The following is a 23,995-nucleotide window of genomic DNA, read 5'->3' as shown; positions in this document are numbered from 1 at the left end:
CTTAAAGCGGGTAAAGCCTCAGTGTTCGAAATAAACGTGCGCTGGAGGTTGCACAGACTTCTCACGACATTCAGGTTTGCAATCAGCAGACCTGAAATATGCTAAGTGCCTAAAAAAATGTGAAGGAACATTGCAACAGTATGTTCAGTAAGAGCCCACTACACACCCAGGCAGTATGCTCAGTAAGAGCCCACTACACACTCAGGCAGTATGCTCAGTAAGAGCCCACTACACACCCAGGCAGTATGCTCAGTAAGAGCCCACTACACACCCAGGCAGTATGCTCAGTAAGAGCCCACTACACACCCAGGCAGTATGTTCAGTAAGTGCCCACTACACACCCAGGCAGTGTGCTCAGTAAGAGCCCACTACACACCCAGGCAGTATGCTCAGTAAGAGCCCACTACACACCCAGGCAGTATGCTCAGTAAGAGCCCACTACACACCCAGGCAGTGTGCTCAGTAAGAGCCCACTACACACCCAGGCAGTATGCTCAGTAAGAGCCCACTACACACCCAGGCAGTATGCTCAGTAAGAGCCCACTACACACCCAGGCAGTATGTTCAGTAAGTGCCCACTACACGCCCAGGCAGTGTGCTCAGTAAGAGCCCACTACACTCTCAGGCAGTATGCTCAGTAAGAGCCCACTACACACTCAGGCAGTATGCTCAGTAAGAGCCCACTACATACCCAGGCAGTATGTTCATCAAGAGCCCACTACACACCCGGGCAGTCATTGGAAAAATGTATAATTCATCAGCTGGAGAAAGTTAATAAATGACAAAGCAGTAACTGTGTCAATTCTCTAAAACCTCCCTCTCACATTCACTGCATTAGATTCATTGCAAAATATGCTGGCATTGCACAATTTCACCTTCTGCCGTCATCTAACATAATTTGTTTATGATTGGAGAGCTTGGCGTCCCTATCAAAAACCCCTTCACATTCACCTGTCAGTGGATGGTTTGATGAGTGCTTTGGATCCTCCCCTTTCCTGGCCATGACAGTGACGATGGACCGATTGTTCATGCTTGAGACTGATGGATTTGAGAAGCATTGCATTGTTCTGTGGACATAGCCATTAACATCTGCTCAAGTACTTCACTGGGAGTTGATGGGCTTTTGTAAAGGTGTACTTGTTGCGTGCACAGTGTCTGAAGTGCCTTTTGCACTGAAGTCTTTCCCTTAGTGTTTGATGAACTGAGGCGGTTAAGCTATTTTTCATGTTCACTATTTACAATAGTCAAGCTAGTCCTCCATAAAAGCAATTCAGTTTGTCCTTCTGTCAGAAACCTGGTCCTTCAACACTAACTCGTTGAATAGTCAAACAACTGGAAGCTCTCTGAGAGAGCAAACTAAATTGCTTTCATGAAGGACTGGCTTCAATTGTGAGGTTGGCCACACAATTAATTTTATCATGAGCAAAAGCCATTGGTTTTCTACCCAAAGTTGCAAAGAAAATGTTGTGATCCATTTAATGAACACGAGACCAGAAACATTTATAAAAGGGTTAGCAGGAAGAGCGGCATCTCGTGGGCAAAACCTGGTACTTTTACTCAAATTTATGGTAAATAATGCAAATGACTCCAATTGGCAATTTCTTTGAATAGGGGGAAAAAAACAGCACCAGATTCACAGGGAATACATTACAAACGATGAAGAAACAATACTCCAAGCAGCAGCTCCATACTACTTGTCAGACATAGAGAACTGATACTGTATACTGGTTGTTCGGGTGGGATTAGCGTGGGGTGTGGGGTGTCCGAGGGTGGCTTTTGATCATTTTATTGAAATCCTCATGTCTTACTCATTGGCGGGAAGAATTATGGTCCAAATCGGATGTCCGGTACTATATTTATTGAAGATTATATTAATCTTATGAATTAAAATAGTCCATTTGGGTGCACTCAATTAACTTAATTTACCTGAGATCAAATTATATTTTAACAAAATAATCTTTCAAGAATGCTAATCTTATATGTTTCTAACTACAGAAATGATTTCAGCACAATCTGAGATGGTGGATGTCAAAAACCCTGTTTCTTGTTTCTTTTGAGGTGGAACAACCCTCCATTCACTCTCATACAAACCAAAGTACGTAGATAGTTCTGACCTGTTTGCTTGACCCTAATCATGAAAGGCACATTGAAAGGCATATTGTGTTGTACTAGTCTTCTCAGGGCTGAAATGAATGTGTTCTCCTCAGAGTCCAATAACTGCTGTGTTTCCCCTCTCTCTCACCTGTCCCTAACAGGCCCCTCACATGGTTCCGCCTGTCATTTACAGAACAGGAGAGGGAGGCAGGTCATTATGCTGTTAAGCCTCGTAAGAGATCACATCCCATACTATACAGTCAGCCAGACAGACAGGCATGCAGGTAGGCAGACAGACAGATAGACAGGGTATGTCTGACATGCTGCTACTTGCCTGTCAGTGAGGTCGAACCAGAGAACATGTGAGCAGACAAGTATTCCCAATAAAGCCTGGCTCAGAATTCTCCATGTCCTGAAAAATACTGCACCCCTGGCATCTTGCATCACTTACACCCAACATGGCTGGTTGTGTTACAGCTGGGCTTGTGTTTTAGTAGAATATGTGAGCAGAAATATCCCCCCTGTTATGTCATATACTGCAACCCTGGCATGCTGTATCACTTGCACTCCACATGGATGTGTTACTCCAGACAGAGCTTCTAACTGAGTTAGTCGTCTACTATATTTCCCTGTCCTTGGAGTAGCAGAATTAGATTCTCTTCACAGTCTTTTCCTGGGAGGTGCTGTAAACAAACATGGTTGACTAATTGATAATCAAGCTAATGTGTTTGACTTCTAGACTCTTTCATGTCAGCTGAGTTTATGTATGCGAGGAGCAAAACACATTATACAGCTCCCCCAGGCATAGGATATGATAAATGCCTTCGCTACATTGCAGTGTGCTTCCATGTCCCCTAAAGAATTATCTAGTAATTTTCAAAATGATTAATTTCATTATTCAGTCTTATCAGCTACAGTCACTGTGTGATGCTATGTTCCACACTTTGTTTGTTTACTTGCATTCATTTGCCAAATGATTTTTTGGGGGAAAGAATACAGAACAAAAACAACCATACAATAATAACACAGGTAAAAGTGTCGGTAGTTTATTTAGTTTAGATGGTCATAAAGTAGCCATAGTAACAGTCCTAACAGATGCTAGCTCTGCTATTGAAAACAGAGAGGATGGTGTTTCTCCACTAGCTGAAGGTCCATTAAGTAACTCATCTTGTGGTGCATGTCTCTGCTGGGATGGAGATGGGGCTTTTCTCCTGCATTGGCCAGATGTTGTTTGGTGAGGAGTGACAAGCTAATGCAGCGTGTTCCACAGAGCGCCACAATCCCTCACACACACAACGCTTAGGTGTGATGTGAAAACAACAACAAACTAATTCTGTCTCAAAGAGCAGAGGCACTATAGAAACAGCAATGATGCAAAGACATGGTATACAATGCTTGGATGGACGCATTATCAGTGCTGTAGAGATGAAATCCCAGGGCACAGGCACGGTTAGTCACATACATGCCATCACCAACAGGAAATAGTTACAACAGGAAATAGTTACATAATTTAGGTATTGCAGCCGAGAGGAAAACAACTATGACATAATGAGGTAAATGTTATATATTTTTTTTCTGCATTTTGGGGCGTACGGCCATTCATTTAAAAACCTGCTTACCTACTGTCAATGCAGTTAATTGAATGGAAAGTAAGTTGGCTAACGATGTAGCCTCTATATTCCTACTGAAGAAAGACCTCTGAATACGGTATACCTCTTACAGCAGCTTAGTGTAGGCCTACACTGAGTATACCAAAAATTAGGAACACCTTCCTAATATTGAGTTGCTCCCCCTTTTGCACTCAGAACAGCCTCAATTCGTCAGGGCATGGGCTCTCCAAGGTGTCAAAAGCGTTCCACAGGGATGCTGGCCCATGTTGACTCCAATGCTTCCCACAATTGTGTCAAGTTGGCTGGATGGGCTTTTGGTGGTGGACTATTCGTGATACACACGGTTGAGCGTGAAAAACCCAACAGTACAAACTGTTGAGCGTGAAAAACCCAGCAGCGTTGCAGGTCTTGACACACCTACCACCATACCCTGTTCAAAGGCACATCAAAATTTTGTCTTGCCCATTCACCTTCTGAATAATGGCACACATACACAATCCATGTCTCAATTGTCTCAAGGCTTAAAACTCTTTCTTTAACCTGTGTCCTACCCATCATCTACACTGATTGTAGTGGATTTATCAAGTGACATCAATAAGGGAACACATCTTGCACGTGTATTCACCTGGTCAGTCTATGTCATGGACAATGCAGGTGTCCTTAATGTTTTGTGCATTCAGTGTATACTTAAGGGACTAGTGTTTTATAATCTCTCTTATTCTGCAATGTTGGGGTAACATGTTAATGCTGTCCTCGCTCTAGTCCCTTAAGCATAGCCCTATAGTAGATGCCTGAGTGTTCAGTGCCCTCTCAGTGACCCCGCTGTCTGCTCTGTCTGCTGCCAGGGCTATGTGGGATAGAGAGATGGCAGAGAAAGTCTCCGACCAGCCTTATTAAAGCCCACTGGGAGCCGTCCAATGTGGGCCTCCTCATCTGAGAAATGCTGGCCACTTTGGAGATGGGAAACACACCTGTTCTTTTTTTTCTGGCGGCTGAAGCAGTGACACAAGCTGGGTTTAAAACCCAGTCATATCAGATTCAGACAGGTCCTTGTTGGGTTGGTGTTGAACTCCAGCCAATCCAGTCCATGGTCAGTTTTCCCACCATTTCGTTCAAGGAGCTTGAAAAAACTAAACGTAACCCAGATAATTGGTTTGCCAATATCTCCTCTGTGTAACTGAATTCCATTCGGTTTTGAATCGTCATCATTTTGTATCTCAACCCTGTTTTGGTAATGTTAAAGGAATATATTGTAAAGCTAAAATATAAGCCCAGAAAACGAGGACATGAGGGACCTCTGATCTGTATTTGTATGCAGCGTTTTGCCTCATGTTGAGACTGGTTCAGTCAGGAGTATGTACGAGGACCTGAGGCTTTCTCTCTTTTCTGTAGGGATAAACAACGGCAGGTTGGGAGGCAGGCAAGCAGAGAGGCAGGGAGGGAGGCAGGCAGGGACGCAGGCAGGCAGGGAGAGAGAGAAGCAGAGTGCTCATTTCACTGAGAATACAGTAAGTGATGTATATTTCAGAATGCCAGCTGCAGTCTGGAACATTAGAATAGCATGGCTGATCATGATGGGAGACGGGGTTATCTCACCGGGATAGACAAAAGCAGGAAATTATAGCCCTCTGCCAACGTACTGTATATTACTTGGAGTCTGATATGCACTAGTTGATGTGGGGAAAATTTGAGTCATTTCATTTCCTCATTCTTTCCTTTCTAATGAAGGTAATCCCAGCTGGGAGTATATACTGTAAGTAGACTGTGATTAATTAAGACCCAGTAGAAAGGAAAAAGAATATCAGTTGAACCACAACATTTATTGGTTGCCTCACCCTGCCGACTCTCCTTCTGCTTTCCTTATGTTAGACTATATTCTGGGGATATCAAATCTTTGTGACGTACAGTAGATTACTAAAGTGGTATACATTTTACTGTAATCACAAAGCAATGTGTATGATTCTGGTTCATATGAAGAATACATGACTGTAATATTCTAGAAACAGTGTGATTTAGGTAATCCTTTTAGGTAATCCTCAAACCTGTCTTTTGCAATTACAACAACACAATCTCCCCCTTATGCTTTCTGCCCTCCCTCCCTCCCTCCCTCCCTCCCTCCCTCACTATGTCTCCACCCTCCTGCTCTCAGTGCAGAGATTATACCACTCATTTCAGTGCAGCATCTCCCCAGACCCCAGTCTGTGCCTCTGCCCAGCCAGTGGATTAGATAGTGGGTGTACAATAACACTCGTCAGCCTCAGTAACATGATGCTGATCTGGCCTGTCTGTCTGTCCCCCTGGACCAGACTCTTGGAGGTGGAGCTGCTCTCCACAGGCCAGCTCCATTTCCACAATAGCGTTCTGCAAGAGGAAGAGGCTGTGGGCTGATTGGACAGGCTGTGAAGCTAATGCATATCCCCTTTCTCTCTCCGCTCCTCCTTTTCTCCTCTCCTCCTCCTTCCCCCACTACCTCTCTCCACGCCACACTTTCCCTCCCCGCCAGCCTCTTTCCGCTCTCCTCTCTTCCCTCCTCCTCTCTCCCCTCTTCCTGCTCCTCTCCTCCGTGAGACTGTGAAAGTGCAGTCAGATCCTCTAACGATGGGGGTGAAGTTTTAGGCTGAAGTGTCTTGATTATGCAGTCAGACGCCCAGGAGAATGAGGAAATGCTGCTGCTTTTCACCGGCTCAGACTGAAACTGGCCACAAGGGAGAGGAGCACCACACATTTTAATAAGAGTTCTCCTGAAATCTACAGGGAAAGTGGAGATCTGAAGTCATGTGTCCTGAGCTGCTGGTCACTCTCTCTGTGTCAGTGCCCCCTCTGCATATCAACGTCCATATGAAATCATTCGCATTCTCCACACTGTCTCTCTGTCCCTGTAGATGCTTAAGATGCTGTAGTTATGTATTCTAAACCAGCCCTGCCGATACTCAATTAACACACGAGTGTCAGACACACAGCACATGACAACACCTGTAGTTTTAGATAATACAAAACATAGGACCTTATTTTCAGAGACATTTACATTTATATCACATGCAAGTTCATCATGAATACTGGAGAAATTGTACACTCACATGAAATGCTTGGAACTAATAATTCCTGTTTATTTTCAGGAATGTGATGTTTGGAGATGGGACATCATTTGCTATTGATGATCTTGACTTCCCTCAATCGTTCATAATGTCAATGATATGTTGTGTGTTTATGATGGATGGTTGTACAGATTGTCGTGCTGTCAGTCTGATTGTTCATCTCCAGGTCTGTTGTTGTTTGATTGTGAACAGGATGCTGGCTACAGTGGGAGCAGACTTTGACTTGAGAACTCTGCGGGCGGTAAGGGTCCTGAGGCCACTGAAACTGGTGTCTGGAATCCCTAGTAAGTACAATGACTCTGGAATCACTGGAAAAAACAACAACAATGTTCTGTTTGGATATGTTTATTGTTGTAAGTTTGTCATCCAAACATTAAAATATCTAGTTATATATTACCTTTTTGGTTATGTCTTCTTATGTAATTCGGATAACAGGAAATGTTAAATAAAGGAACTTAAAGAGCCATTTGGGGGCTCTACCATGACCAATGTTAATACTATAACATGGGAGGGAGTAAAGTGAAAACGTGCTCTATCTCAGGTCTTCAGGTGGTTCTGAAGTCCATCATGAAAGCCATGGTGCCTCTGCTGCAGATCGGTATGCTGCTCTTCTTTGCTATCCTCATGTTCGCCATCATCGGCCTGGACTTTTACATGGGCAAGTTCCACCGGACCTGCTTCAGGACTGATACAGGTATGCACAATGCACATCGCTATGAAATCTTAATCACCCGTGTTTTGTGTAACTGCAAGAAGTTGCATATTTAGAGTTGATATAAATGATGTATGTGCTGAGGTAAAGCCTACAGTATAGTTCTGGGAGCAAAGACACATTTTTAGGTCTCATCACACTAGTGTAGTTCAATGAACCACTTCCTTTACATGTATGCATGCCAGTATGCGTGCATGTTTGTCTATGCTTGCAGTGCTGCTGCTCTTGTCTCGCTGCCACTTAGCCAACGGAGTGTTACATTCTAGCCATGACCCAATAAAATGTACACTAACTTTGCAAAGACACGTAGCTACTAACCAGCATTTAAAGCAGTTGCATAAACATGTGATTTTGAGTTTTAATTTTCGCTAAGGTTAAGAAGTCCCCTCTCAGGGAAAGGAGGATGGCCACATCTTGGGTCTGGTATCAGAAATGGCCCTGTTAAGAGATCTTCTACAATATGAAATGTATGCAGTCACTACCCTGACTAAGTGTCTGCTAAATTACTTAAATGCAATGTAACGTACATTCCTCTGTGTGTGTACCTGCGTCTGCGTGTGTGTGTGTGTGTGTCTCAGGTGAGCAGGCAGCAGAGTTCCCCTGTGGTATGGAGGCTCCAGCGAGGACCTGTGAGAATGGCACTGTGTGTCAGGAATACTGGATCGGCCCCAACTACGGCATCACCAACTTCGACAACATCCTCTTTGCTATTCTCACCGTCTTCCAGTGCATCACCATGGAGGGATGGGTGGACATCCTCTATAACGTGAGTTCCCCCTATACATAACATTTGCCTATGATATCGCACTGACAAAAATGCCGATTGAAGACTCAAGTATGAGGGATCTCTGAACCCCCCCCCCCCCCCACTAAAAATGTTTTATGTTCCTGCTAGCCTTGACTTTGCTGAGAACTACTTTATTGAGTGAAAATGTGCTCGCTACGACTGTGATATGCTGTTCTCTTACCCAGCTATCTTAAGATGAATGCACTAATTGTAAGTCGCTCTGGATAAGAGCGTCTGCTAAATGACTCAAATGCAAAATGTAAAAAATGTATCACTTTAACATGTTACTCACTATGGCAATACAATGCATCTCAAAGACAATGATCTCAATGCTTTTTTCCCCCAGTGGAGCGAAGATTGACTATGTGTTGTGTCATCTGTTGTGAAAAGGACAGACGATTTGATCGTGACATGTGAACTGGTTATGGAGTGTATGGGTTGTGGTACGGTCTCAGTTCCCAGTGCACCCTGGATACATTATTAGACAGAGACAGAGACTCCAGTACACTTGGAACCTGCTGGATGTGGAAGGATGAGTCATGGGGCGGATTCATGTTAGAGACAGACTCAAGGTCTCCAACAAATCACAGCCTGTGACATTTGCATAAGAGTCACAATTAGATAATTTAAAAAGGAAATGATTGTGTAACAACATGAAATATTGAATGGCTCTATTGGGAAGACAGTGTGTTTATTCTCCACAAAATGTGGAGCAGTAGGCCTGTCTTCGGATTGGGATCGGATTACTCAATAGCTGTTTTGTTGCTGAAAGCCAGAAAGGCGGGGCAGGGGGGATGCTGCCAACTTCTTTGATGTCAAATAATTGTTTCCCTGGATTTCCAGTTGGACTCTTTCTCCCAAGGCTTGTGACGCACTCAACCAACCAGGATAGGCTGACAGTGGGGCTGTTGCGGTGACCATATTACCGCCACACCGGCGGTCACGAGTCATGAATGCAGTCAAATTCCTCGTCACTGTTTAGTCACGGTAATTAGGCATCTCCAAGCTCTGATGCTGCTGATGGTCTTTAGTAGCTTACCAAACTTGCTAACTGTACTCAGCACTCCACTGTCCCTCTAATCACTCTGACATCAATGCAAATGTAATCAAAAATCTAATCAAACACTTCATGAGAGCCCATGAGCTCATGTTGTGCAACATTTCTATAGGCTATGCAATTGAGCTAGAAAACAGAGTGATGGCCTCTACTAAAAAGAGGAGGATCCCATCAGCTTTCTATAGGCAAGGCCTACTATATTTATTTCTCAACTTTCCTAATATTAAGCACATTGCATATCTTTACAACAGGAGTATAGCCTACCTGGCTGGCATGAAAATGAACCATTGGAAAGCGTGACATGTATTTTTTCCTCTGCCCCTGTTTCAAGACAGGTGCATAATAAGGGTCCATTATAAATCAAAACAAATTTCACACATACAGTGCATTTGTAAAATATTGAGACCCCTTCCCTTTTTTTTTACTTATGTAAATGTAATATTTCAGTTTTTTGTTTTCAATATATTTGCTAAAATTTCTAAAAAACTATTTTCGTTTTGTCATTAAGAGGTATTGGTGTGTAGATTGATGAGGAAAAAAAATATTTCATCCATTTTAGAATAAGGCTGTAACGTAACAAAATGTGTAAAAAGTCAAGGAATACTTTCCGAATGCACTGTATATTATTTAGTATATGTAAAGACAATATTACATCAAGAACAGTCTGATGGGTGACAATATTAGCCTATCACTTGTGAATTATAGATTATCACTTGTGAATTATGCCCAGCATAAAAAAAGAAACAACGCCTTTTTTTGCAACTTTTTCTAATCATAATTGCACACCTCATTTAGCCTAGCCCATAGGCTTATATGTTTTGATATGGTTTGTATGACAACTAAAGTAGAAAAATAACTTCTTAAAATTAGCACATTAATCACCTTTACAATGGGTGTAGAGCCTATCTGGCATACATAAGCAGCGCGTGAGTTTCAAGTTCGGGGAAGATAATTTTTACCATAAAAATGCACCTTTATAAAAAAGCATTACATGCATAATCACATTTGCAGTCAGTTTTGACAATGGTGTTTTCCTGCTAATGAAACATTTGCGCTTATAGCCTACTGCAGTGTGCGCATTGCTGCGCTTACAATGTGAAGAAATAGCCTAATAGTTTATCACATTTTAAGCTAAACGTTCTGATCTCTTGCGTCAGCCTCATTGCGAAAAAACGTTTTTTTTATGCTAGTGGTTGTATTAATTTGGGATCTATTGCATCCCACAACTCTTCCAGACTATGTTTGGAATATTTATTTTGCGCACAGAGTAGAATAGGTCAACGTTTGTACTATGGGGGATAATATTGACATAAGCTAGTGCTTTTGCTGTTCGTTAGGCCTACTCATCTTGTTGGCTGATGAAAGTAAATGTGGACAGTTCTTCCAATATCTTCAATATGCACCTTGGAATTGGATAAGGACGCACGCAGTTGCATCCCCGAAGTGTCTGTCTTCACTTGTACCTGTGAGAATGACCCGATCACGTGATGGAGAACCATGTGAGTGAGAGGTGCTTCGGAGAACGGCAAAAGGCATGTTTTTTTTTAGGGTGCAATATGGCCACACACAGGTGATGCCGCTGGGAAATTCGAAGCATTATCAAGTGCTTGTCAAATTGTGAATGAAAGACTGATAAAGTGTGTACAGCCTGCGCAAATAAACAAAGCAGAGCTCATGCCTTTCAAGCTATATTTTTCAAATCCTCATTAAAGTTGCATCATGCAGCCTTACAATGTATTAAAAATCATCTAAACATATAGCCCAAACTTTGTTACATTAATAACTCTAAATTAAGCATGTAGGAATACCTATTTCTTTGTTAACTGCTCAACACAGAATAGCCGCGTATACACACTCCCTCAAATCGTTTGGAGAAAATATCCTTTCTATTTATTCAGCTTTGTTCAATTGTATTCTTCATACTATAAAATAATGCCACGGAATTCTAACCAAATCTTGTCTGTTAAATGAACTAGTGTAGCCCACAGCCATATGGCATAGCCAGATCAGGACCTAACATAAGGACAACTCAGAGTATGCTATTCTGTTCTTCTGAAATAGACTACATTTTCTTCATTTCAAATTTCTTTAAACCTGTCTAAAATAAATAATGCATTTATTGTGAAGGTGTAGGCTATATTACATGGATTTATTAGACTTTTTAAAATGTAAATGTTCCAAAGGTCTGCATCAGTGTCATGTAGGCTATGTGTGGAAGCCAGGAGATGCTAAATGTGTTTATGATAATTAACGGTCAATTACCGTGAGACCGACAGTTATTTGCTTGACAATCTACGACTGACGAAATACGTGTCACGTCCTGACCAGTAAAGGGGTCATTTGTAATTGTAATATGGTCAGGGCATGGCAGGGGGTGTTTGTTTTGTGTGGTTTGGGGTTTTTTGGTTCTAGGGGATTTTGGTTTTAGTTTTCCATTTCTATGTTTCTTTTTCTATGTGTGGCCAGGTATGGCTTCCAATCAGAGGCAGGTGTCTTTCGTTGTCTCTGATTGGAAGCCATACTTAGGCAGCCTGTTTTTCCTGTGTTTTTGTGGGTGGTTATTTTCTGTATAGGCTGTGTGCCTTATGGAACTGTTTCGTCGTCTGTTTATTTTGTTTTGAGTGTTCTTTCAAATAAAGAGGAAAGATGAGCACTATACCCGCTGCATTTTGGTCACCATTCATCGACGCCTTTGACAACGTGACCGCCACAGCCCTAGGGCCAGTCAACAATTTTGCAATAAGACTTTCTGTGGGTGGTTTTAGGATACCTTTGCATTCAGAATGTATTTATTTCTTAGCAGGATTTTCTACAGCATTTTTAATCAACAGTTGCTGAGCCCCAATAGTTGACAGTAAATGATAATTAGCTGAAAGGAGCATGGTGTGTGAATACAGTAGTCTCCATGTTAAAGCATGCACATCCATGCAGTCTGTGTTCTATATGAAGGTGGCTCATTCAGAAACAGCCAGGATGGCCACCTGTGGCATCTCATTCCCAGCTTCATGTCCGCTCTGCTCCATTCCCACTGCTGCCATGCCTGATGGGGAGCAGCATATGCCAGTCTTCTGGCGCCTGCCGCTTTACCCTGCTACGCCTCTCTCTTCCCTGACGCTGGCCAACACGGTGCCAGGCTGCTGCTGTTCCAACGCTGGCAGAGGGAGGAGTCTACCAGCTGAGGAGGATGCTCTCCAGCTCCCCAGCTCTTCAGCTCTCTATCCACAGAAATGGAGGGGGGGAGGAGGCATGCTTAGAATGCTGAAAGGGACAGACTGTCAGAGTTCATGATGGTTGATGAGATATCACATTCCTCTGTCAGCTCTTACTCCAATTCAATAGAAGTGATACCTAGTGAAGTTGATCCACTCTGTTGATTCAGTAGCAGTTTTCAATATTCTACACTGCCTGGTTCATTCCCTAATAGTACAGATTAACAACTCTGCCTACAAGTTGAGACTCCTCAGAAGAGGAAGGGGGGACCATCCTCCTCACTGAATTTCATACAAATAGTCCAATAGAAACTCTCATCTGCAACTGTTGGACTAATGATTACATCCTATACAGTGCCTTGCAAAAGTATTCATCGCCTTGGTGTTTTTCCTATTTTATTGCATTACAACCTGTAATTTAAATAGATTTTTATTTGGATTTCATTTAATAGACAGTGAGTGAAATTTAAAAAATAACTTTTTTGAAGAAATTATAAAAAATAATAATTGAAAAGTGGTGCGTGCATATGTATTCACCCCCTTTGCTATGAAGCCCCTGAATAAGATCTGGTGCAACCAATTTATTTTATTTTTATTTCACCTTTATTTAACCAGGTAGGCAAGTTGAGAACAAGTTCTCATTTACAAATGCGACCTGGCCAAGATAAAGCAAAGCAGTTCGACACATATAACAACACAGAGTTACACATGGAGTAAAACAAACATACAGTCAATAATACAGTAGAAAAATAAGTCTATATACAATGTAAGCAAATGAGGCGAGATAAGGGAGGTAAAGGCAATAAATAGGCCATGGTGGCAAAGTAAATACAATATCACAATTAAAACACTGGAATGGTAGATTTGACAGTAGATGAGTGTGCAAAGTAGAAATACTGGGGTGTAAAGGAGCAAAATAAATAAATAAATACAGTAGGGGAAGAGGTAGTTGTTTAGGCTATTCATAGATGGGCTATGTACAGGTGCAGTGATCTGTGAGCTGCTCTGACAGCTGGTGCTTAAAGCTAGTGAGGGAGATAAGTGTTTCCAGTTTCAGAGATTTTTGTAGTTCGTTCCAGTCATTGACAGCAGAGAACTGGAAGGAGAGGCGGCCAAAGGAGGAATTGGCTTTGGGGGTGACCAGAGAGATATATCTGCTGGAGCGCGTGCTACGGGTGGGTGCAGCTATGGTGACCAGTGAGCAGAGATAAGGCGGGACTTTACCTAGCAGGGTCTTGTAGATGACCTGGAGCCAGTGGGTTTGGCGACGAGTATGAAGCGAGGGCCAGCCAACGAGAACCTTCAGAAGTCACATAATTAGTTAAATAAAGTCCACCTGTGTGCAATCTAAGTGTCACATGATCTGTCACATGATCTCAGTATATATACACCTGTTCTGAAAGGCCCCATAGTCTGCAACACCACTAAGCAAGGGGCACCACCAAGCAAGCAGCACTATGAAGACCAAGGAGCTCTCCAAACAGGTCAGGGACAAAGTTGTGGAGAAGTACAGATCAGGGTTGGGTTATAAAAAAATATCAGAAACTTTGAACATCCCACGGAGCACCATTAAATCCATTATTAAAAAATGGAAAGAATATGGCACCACAACAAACCTGCCAAGAGAGGGCCACCCACCAAAACTCACGGACCAGGCAAGGAGGGCATTAATCAGACAGGCAACAAAGAAACCAAAGATAACCTTGAAGGAGCTACAAAGCTCCACAGTGGAGATTGGAGTATCTGTCCATAGGACCACTTTAAGCTGTTCACTCCACAGAGCTGGGCTTTACAGAGGAGTGGCCAGAAAAAAATAAGCAAACATGTTTGGTGTTTGCCAAAAGGCATGTGGGAGACTCCCCAAACATATGGAAGAAGGTACTCTGGTCAGATGAGACAAAAATTTTGTTTTTTGGCCATCTGGTACGCTATGTCTGGCGCAAACCCAACACCTCTCATCACACTGAGAACACCATCCCCACAGTGAAGCATGGTGGTGGCAGCATTATGCTCTGGGGATGTTCTTCATTGGCAGGGACTGGGAAACTGGTCAGAATTGAAGGAATGATGGATGGCGCTAAATACAGGGAAATTATTGAGCGAAACCTGTTTCAGTCTTCCAGAGATTTGAGACTGGGACGGAGGTTCACCTTTCAGCAGGACAATGACCCTAAGCATACTGCTAAAGCAACACTTGAGTGGTTTAAGGGGAAACATTTAAATGTCTTGGAATGGCCTAGTTAAAGCCCAGAGCTCAATCCAATTGAGAATCTGAGGTATGACATAAAGATTGATGTACATTAGCAGAACCTATCCAACTTGAAGGAGCTGGAGTAGTTGTGCCTTGAAGAATGGGCAAAAATCCCAGTGGCTAGATGTGCCAAGCTTATAGAGACATACCCCAAGAGACTTGCAGCTGTAATTTCTGCAAAAGGTGGCTCTACAAAGTGTTGACTTTGGGGGGGTGAATAGTTATGCACACTCAAGTTTTAATTTTTTTTGTCTTATTTCTTGTTTGTTTCACACAAAAAATATATTTTGCATCTTCAAAGTGGTAGGCATGTTGTGTCAATCAAATGATACAAACCCCCAAAAATCCAATTTAATTCCAGGTTATAAGGCAGCAAAATAGGAAAAATGCCAAGGGGGGTGAATAATTTCACAAGCCACTGTATCAGCTAGATGCAGTCATAGAGTGTGCAAGGCGGTATTGAATGTCACTGTCTGTCCATGTGTCATTGTTTGTGTCTTCAATTTTGTCTCTCAACCTGTGTGCCCTACTTTGTAAACTTTCAATCATGTGCTAGGTTGTAGCAACCTCGTGATGGGTATAGGGACAATTTGTGTATCATGTAGTAGCCTAAATCTATTACTGTCACATTGAACTGGGTGAATGGAATATGAATGACAGCCATCCAATATGCTGTAATAGAAATAAGGCCATGCCCATAAGAAAATTGTCCTCCCTCATCTTAAAAGGTACTGACCGCCACTGCTGCCTACAATATTGTGGGGCATATTCTCCACCTTTCCCCAACAGCATTAGACAGTGTCACAATTAGCATGATTAATAATCCCATTAAATTAGTGTCTGTTAATCCAGATTTAGCCTTTGAGCACAGGAGGACAGGCTAAGATCATCCTATTCATCACAAGGTTGCTCTGTCTTTGCCTGGTCTAACTGACAGCCTGGTAATGTGGCCTTCAGTTCAGGAGGTCTGCTCAAATATGAAGGCTGCTGTTTCTGATTGAGGTGTTAGGGTGGAGAGACAGCCGTCGTTGGCACGTCTCATTTCCTGTCTGTCTGTCTGTCTGTCTCTGTCTGTCTGTCTGTCTGTCTGTCTGTCTGTCTGTCTGTCTGTCTGTCTGTCTGTCTGTCTGTCTGTCTGTCTGTCCACGTTAGGAATCTGTGTTCACCTCATCAGCCTTGTCATCCATCAGCCCTGATAACTGCTTCTACTGCGCTGTACGTCTCAGTCTCAGACAGCCTAGCAGATGGGACACGCAGATAGCATGGTAGAGCGGGCTCAGTTTGGATGTTCGATCCACAGAAATAAATAGTATTACATTGTATCTCTGTGGTACAATCTTTCTGATGTCATCTTGGATAGTCAAAAAACATTTTCTTTGTTTTGTTGTTTCAATTACCCTTTCCAAATGGGGGCTAATCATATGGATGTTTACTGCTAACATAGAAGCTAACATATTTTCAATTTTGTACTTACAATAACTGATAAACAATATCTAAAAATAATAATAATCTTGATAACATGTTTTTTTTTCTTCATCCCAAACACTTGGTAAATAATATATATGTATATATATATATATATATATATATATATATATATATATATATATATATATATATATACAATACCAGTCAAAAATTTGGACACACCTACTCATTCAAGGGGTTTTCTTTATTTTGACTATTTTCTACATTGTAGAATAATAGTGAAGACATCAAAAATATGAAATAACACATATGGAATCATGTGGTAACCAAAAAAGTGTTAAACAAATCAAAATATATTTTAGATATGAGATTCTTCAAAGTAGCCACCCTTTGCCTTGATGACAGCTTTGCACACTCTTGGCACACTCAAGTTCTTCCATATCGATCTCAACAAACCATTTCTGTATGGACCTCGCTTTGTGCACGGGGACATTGTAATGCTGAAACAGGAAAGGGCCTTCCCCAAACTGTTGCCACAAAGTTGGAAGCACAGAATCCTCTAGAATGTCATTGTATGCTGTAGCATTAAGATTTCCCTTCACTGGAACTAAGGGGCCTAGCCCGAACCATGGAAAATTGCCCCAGACCATTATTCCTCCTCCAATAAAATGTATAGTTGGCGCTATGCATTGGGGCAGGTAGCGTCCGTCGGACTGCCAGATGGTGAAGCGTGATTCATCACGCCGATGCATGGTGATATTAGGCGTGTGTGCAGCTGCTCGGCCATGGAAACCCATTTCATGAAGCTCCCGACAAACAGTTTTTGTGCTGACATTGCTTCCAGAGGCAGTTTGGAACTCGGTAGTGAGTGTTGCAACCTCGGACAGACGATTTGTATGCGCTACGAGCTTCAGCATTCAGCGGTCCGGTTCTGTGAGTGTTATACGTCATGACATTTAGGCCTACAGTACGTCTGCACACAGAGACTTATGTTCATGGAACGAGAGATGCGATTTATGATTTCATGATTCTGACACCATCCTATTAAGAAATGTTGTTGTTGTAAAAAAACTAATTACTTGTTTTTTTGGGGTTTTGATTACAAACCAAACTTCTAAGAAGGATTGACCATCCTTTGGCTTTGTGAGAACGTCCATGGCTCACATGCAATGCAATTATGGAGCCGCCTGCTAAATCTGTAGAAGTGAGAATGAAATCTGTAAAGGTTCCTTGATGTTTCTAAAATATAACATTTGGGAGCAGTAGAACGGTGAGTGGACATTCCCCATTTCTCTTTACATTGGATCTTTGTCCAGCTCCGGTGAATCGTTTGGATGTGCCTAAAACCCTCCATAGTCTACATTGCTTTAATATTATATGCCCATGGGGAGCAATTACAGTGCATGTAGCTATATTTAGACATAGCCTTTGGATTAGAATTTGATTCAAATTATTCACTGTCTTTTTAAGCCTTATCAGAAGTGAATAGCGCTTAATTCTAGAGCTACAGGACGCCTGATATCTCCAGGAGTGATTAGTATAATTTTTGTCTTTATCTGCTGTTGTCTAGCACTGTCTTTTTGCTAGCTCAGGCCAACTACTTGAAGTGCTGCCTGTCTTCCCAGTAGCCTACTTGGTGTGTGAACTGCTGACTGCTATTAACTTGCAAATGATTGTTGACAGATCAACCAGGATTAAGGGGCAGGACAATTTGTGACTGTTGTTGTTTTGGTAATCAGTGACTGTATTGGATGTGGAGTGGTTTCTCCACTCTTAGGCAATCAGCAATTAGTACCTGGAGGTGTGCTCTTCATCTTTTCAAGGCAATTAGCAATTAGTATTAGTACTTCATTCTCCCCTGTTTTGTCAGCGGCGGTCTCATCGCAAAACTAACACGGTTCTTCTGAGTTGTTCTGCGGAGTTGTTCGAGGAAGGAAAGAGAGGAAGTCTCCATACCACTCTCTCACTTCAGTATCTCTTACCTTGTTATTTTCAGATGATCTCATTTTGCTCATTTGTAGCTTTGGGAACTATGTGTGTGTTTTCTATACCTGTTCACTCCTCTCCCTGTAGGCTTTACAGACGCTCCCCACCCCTTGGCTGCAACCCTTCGAATTTAGTGTACCCTGCACACACAACCCATGTGGAATTCCGTGTCTCTGGCAGCGTTTGGAATTGCTGATCTGCGATCAAGAACCCCAATTTAATCTCAGTTTATACTGCTCTTCAGCTACTTGACTTTTTGGTCCTGACAGAGACATGGATCACCCCAGAGAACACTGCTACTCCAACTGCTCTCATCATCTGACTACGTTTTGTCTCATAGTCCGAGAGCATCTGGTCGTCGCAGTGGTGGCACAGGTCTACTCATTTTTCAGAAATTACAATTTTCTCTTTTCTCCCTCTCTCACCTGTCCATCTCCTCATTTGAATTTCATGATGTCACTGTCACTTGACCACTCAAGCTTAACATTGTTGCCATCTATCGCCCACCAGGTGCCCTTAGAGAGTTCCTCAATGAGCTTGACACCTTGATAAACTCATTTCCTGACGATGGTTCACCACTCTGTACTTGGCGACTTCAACCTCCTGACGTCTGCCTTCTATTAATTTCTTTCCAACTCTCTCTTTTGCCTCCTTGACTCTTTTGACCTCACCCTATTCCCAGTCCCGTACCACTTACAAGGCAGGCAATATGCTTGACCTCATCTTCACTAGAGGCTGCTCGCCTTCTAATCACACTGCAACCCCCGTCCAGGTCTTTGATCACTACTTTGTTTCCTTTTCTGACTCACTTTCCTCCAACCCTAGCCACTCAGCCCTTACCGAGATGGTCGTGCGCCATCGCAATCTTCTCTCTCTCTTGCCTACTACACTCTCCTCTTCTATCCTCTCATCTCTCCCTTCTACTAAATCCTTCTCCTGTCTCCTGATTCTGCCCCTCCTCCCTTCCGAACCCTATGACTCGCACTGTCCCCTTTCCTCCCGGCGGGCTCGGCCCTCCCCTCCTGCTCCGTGGCTGAGTGACTCATTGCGAGCTTATAGAACAGGGCTGCGGGCAGCTGAGCGAAACTGGAGGAAAATGAAACTTCCGGAGGACCTATCATCCTTCCACCCTCTTCTCTACCTTCTCTTCTGTATCCGATGTAGCCACTTTCTATCACTCTAAATTTCAAGCTTCTGCCTCTAACCCGAAGAAACTCCTCCACCTTCTCCTCCCTCCTTAATTCTCCACCCCCTCCCTCCTCCCTCTCTGAGGACGACTTTGTCAACCACTTTGAAAAGAAGGTTGACGACATCCGCTCATCATTCTCTTAGTCTATTGGGGCGGCAGGTAGCCTCGTGATTAGACCATTGGGCCAGTAACCGAAAGGTTGCTGGATCGAATCCCTGAGCTGACAAGGTAAAAATCTTCCATTCTGCCCCTGAACAAGGCAGTTAACCCACTGTTCCCTGGTAGGCCATCATTGTAAATAAGAATTTGTTCTTAACTGACTTGCCTAGTTAAATAAAGGTAAAAAAAAATGTATACAGCAGCTTTTACGCTCATCCTTCCTGCTGTGAAAATAGCATAAATATTTCTGACACACCCCCGGACCTATAGTGCCACCGCCAGCGCTAATATTTACCATTGCATTAGGTGTGTTATAATAGAGCCCATAGACTTTCAAATCAAAGGAAAAGCTGCACACTCTAATACAGTGGTCACAAACCGGTCCGATCAACTGGTTGATCTTCAAGGCAGAAAAGGCAACGATAAAGGCTTGCGCTTTTATTTTTTATTTTGTCTTGCGCTGTTGTTGGTAGTTGCACTTGATTCAGAAGCCCTGTGTCAGGTGCCGGGTAGGCAAAGTGTTCCCATTTTGAACCATTTAATTTGTCTGAAGGGACAAACCAGGAAAGCTGTGGCTAAATCAAGTGTGCCTACCACGCTGGCCAATCAGATTGCTCAAATAACCGTGCCTACAGTGTCCACGACCCCACAGCAAAGTTTGATACTAGCCTAAGAGAGATTTAATTAAAAAGCATGTATGGATATAGAATATCCATTCATTTTATATCCATTCATGCTTTTTTTATGACATTTAGCATACACAAATCTAGCATATTTTCAATAGATAGCAAAATCACAAATAGCCTACATCACAAGACTACTAAACGGACACTAAATTATCTTCTTCGTGTTCCCTTCTCTCCCTATTAAGCCCATCAATCCTCTGCTCTCCTGGTGATAAATATCCTTCTCTGTAGGCTTATGAGCAGAAAAGATGAGCAGTTTTCTATGTAGTGTTAGGTTTTAATTATCAGAGTAAGAACTCGATGGACACTATGAAAGCTTAAACCAAGTTTATTCTTCCCAAAGGATCGAACAGCTGAACCGACAAAAACATGTTTACTATTGTGGTGGTATATGTACCTCACTTTGGGTGGAGTTTCCTCCTTCTCCGTAAACATTGTATCTTTATTGCTAGGCAGGGAACTAAGTGATATGGGCAATAAATGGTTCCTTTTCCCTTAACGGGACCTGGCCTGACCTCAACCCCCTTCCTCACTAATCCATGGCTCTCTCCCCTTACCAATGCCTGCCACATGTGACTGTTTTCCCTACACTCATTACATTGCACCCACCCATATACCTTCCTCCTACAGATATCCATTCACTTCTGGTGTAGACCCTCGGCTATGGCACCCCTTGTGTCTCTATTATTACTAATGATGAATAATATTTAAAGTTCAGAAATCCAAAGCCATCAGTAGTAAATAGTATTAAAAAGTCCCTGATACAATAGCAGTAGCACAGTGCTGTTTTGGCCCTATTAAAGGGCAGTGCAGAGAGAGAGAGAGTCCTTGCTGTGTTTACAGGCCTGGCTCTCTCAGATGAACACAATTGTTTTCCTCTGTGTACAGTACCTCCAGCCTGATGTAAAGTGATACCATGCTATTGCCTGCTCCCTTCTCCCTAGTGGGGAGACTGGGCCGATGTGTGTGTTAGCTCTAAAATGTCAATGGTGACAGGGCAGTGTTTTAGTGTAGCTTTTCTCTGCAAAGCCTCATTGAGGCTTGGAGGACAAAATACATGCTCAACATGTGAAAAATGGGTCTAAAATGTCTTCCATCCATTGTATATTTCCCTGATTTCCCTCCTGTGAGGTCCAATGCCGTCTAGTCCAGTCTAGTCCAGTCTAGTCCAGATAGAGAAAGGTCAGGTAACGGCTTGGCCCACGAGAGAGGGCCTAGCCCAGCACAGCACTGGGCTCCATGGGACTATATATTCCAAACCACCTGTAAAAATAGGGCTCTCTTCCAGTTCCTCTGATGGAATCCTGGCAACGGATAACACTGTGTTTACAACGCAGGCGGAGGGAGGGAGAAGGGGAAGAAGAGGGGAGGAGGCTGCGTGATAGATGCACTCCATCTAGATCTGTCTGTCACCAGATTTGTACTCTCTCATTCCCGGTTGCCATGTTTTCACAAGAAATGCCAATTCTTTCAACAATTTCAGTTGTCCTGTTTACCCTCACTGATAAGAACAGATCAGATTTTCCTAATGTTTTCCCAGTTTTTAAGTCATTCAATGTATTTGCTGCCACGCTCTGAATGACCATTGTCCTCAATGCTGTGATGGGTTAACCGTTAAAACCACGTTAACTCCCCTGGATTGATGGCTGTTATTGGGGGGACGGTTTTAAGTGAAGCTCATGAGTTTATGGGTTTCCTGTTGCCTCTATTCCCTCTCTTCTTTAAGCCAAAGTCCACATCTCTGTTTATCTGTCACCAGCTGCTGTTGTGACACATGTATGTATTTAGCCTCTGTCATGGTAGGGGAGAACATTTCAAGGAATAGTATAATAAGTAGCCTAGACTGTACTATTATGTGATTATTTAGTAACTTTACGTGTGTACCTTTAGTTAACTGTACATATGAACCTGTTGGGAGGGTGTTGGTTGTAAACGATTGAGTCTGTGTAAATAGAAGGCCAGTCAGTATTCTGTGCAGTTGTGTCACCCAGCCTGCTGTTCCTTGCGTTGCTAGTCACATTGCTGTATTGATTAATCACTGGTTAAATGATTAAAAATAGCCCCTCGGGGAGCAGAGATGGATGAAGACTCCATGCAACAGAGAGAGCCCTGCCTGCCTGTCTGGGTAGGTTAGCTAGCTACTGCAATTGGGCAGCAGTGACAAAATCATTTGTATAAGAACGGAATAGTCTCCTCCTGACTCTTTCATAGACTGCAAGCAATGATAGGAAAACAAAATGATGGGAAAACAAACATAGCTATATATTTTATGTCCATGGTGCTGAAATCTAAAATGACCCCATGCCACAGAGAGGGTGTGTTAGTTAGCTCATTGGTGCAACAGCAGCCAGTAACAAAAGACAGAGTGAGAAAGATGACAGGATTGGGAGAGACATGGCTTCATCTGTCTCTGTCCATGGTGCTGAAATGTAAAAGTCACAACTTCCAATGCATGTTTACAATAAAAACTGTCTTTGCTCTGTATGGGCTCATGAATTCTGGAACAGGGTGTTCCTTGCCCTCGCCTGTATTAGAGAGAGACACACACTACTCCGGCTGTATGAAATGGTATTCCCATTTGGTCTACTGCTCAGCTGCTCTCTCTCTCTGGGGGGCCTGATGAAAAAGAATGGAGCTGAGAGAAGGAAAGGCGAGCGTTAGCTGCAGGAGACCAGGGGATAATGGGAAACAAATGCTCCTCTCCTCCAGCCTGCTTGTCAGACCCCGGCTCTGCTCTCTCCAACATAATCCTGTTATCCTGAACACAAGGAGAACTTTGGGTCAATATGCCTCTGCTCCCATCTGTCCATGGGCCAGAACCCACACTCTAATTTAACAGCCCAAATGCACTGCTGCTACCACATCAATAATGGTATATAGATGATAGATATCATCACGAGTGTGGTTCGATGCAGTCTTTGTCGTGGTTGGATTTCTACGATGTAAAATATGACAGTAGTTTGTAAAATGGATGTCTGTCTGTCTGGTGTGCTACAGTACAGTAGCTGGCTGCTCTTTCCCAGACTCCTCATCAGGCGTGTTCAGAATGTTATCCTCTCGTCAGGCATGTACACATTAACCCAGCACATATTGTCTCTGTGCTCATTCAGTCAGTGGCAGTGTATTGGGGTAGTTGGAAATAGTTCAGTATATACAGTGACGTACAGCCTCATCCGGAGAGGTTTGATTTGATTGGGAAGAAGTGAAACACCTTTATATACCCATAGAAAGGATTTTCTCTTTGTAGTATAGTGTCTTTCCTGCCTGTTTTGCTCCTGTCAATGTAATCCACAGGGGAGCATGTTTGTCTTACATGCCTGTGGTGGAGTTTTGCACGTGTAAGCATCTCACAGGCAATCCTTCAATGCCTTTCAGCAGGAAGATACAGCATGTCCGTGTTTGATCGGGTGAGTGTATAGTGTATATATCCCATCTCTGGGTAGATATCAATGGGATCTGAATAGGGATCTGTATATTACATGACTGCTGGAGAAATAACGTACCTTACTGCACCTCTTCATTTGTAAAAGCTGCTAAGTAGGCTGCTGATCATTTGATCAGAGCGGCAGCACTATGTTATTTCGATTTTATTGACTAAACGTCTATGCAGTGCCTTTTAGAAGAAAAAACCCACCATCACAGATTATTATCTTCTGCTTACGTCTCAGCTAATTTTCAGCGATGGAATTGCCCTCAGCAGTAGACTTCTTCACATAAAAAATGATAATAATT

The 23,995-nt window shown here is 42.8% G+C and overlaps 1 protein-coding gene across 1 annotated transcript in view; it reads left to right on the top strand.

The window, feature by feature from the left end:
• LOC115199912 (voltage-dependent N-type calcium channel subunit alpha-1B) overlaps positions 1–23,995 on the top strand; it is a 141,867-nt gene that overhangs the window by 29,528 nt on the left and 88,344 nt on the right. The window contains exons 5-7 of the mRNA XM_029762453.1: positions 6,992–7,083; positions 7,341–7,493; positions 8,090–8,277. Coding sequence (XP_029618313.1) covers positions 6,992–7,083; positions 7,341–7,493; positions 8,090–8,277 — 433 coding nt within the window. The remainder of the gene's footprint in view (positions 1–6,991; positions 7,084–7,340; positions 7,494–8,089; positions 8,278–23,995) is intronic.

Source organism: Salmo trutta, chromosome 9, assembly GCF_901001165.1.
Source record: "Salmo trutta chromosome 9, fSalTru1.1, whole genome shotgun sequence".
In the NCBI taxonomy this organism is placed as follows: domain Eukaryota; kingdom Metazoa; phylum Chordata; class Actinopteri; order Salmoniformes; family Salmonidae; genus Salmo; species Salmo trutta.
This window is presented reverse-complemented; position numbering and strand designations above follow the sequence as displayed.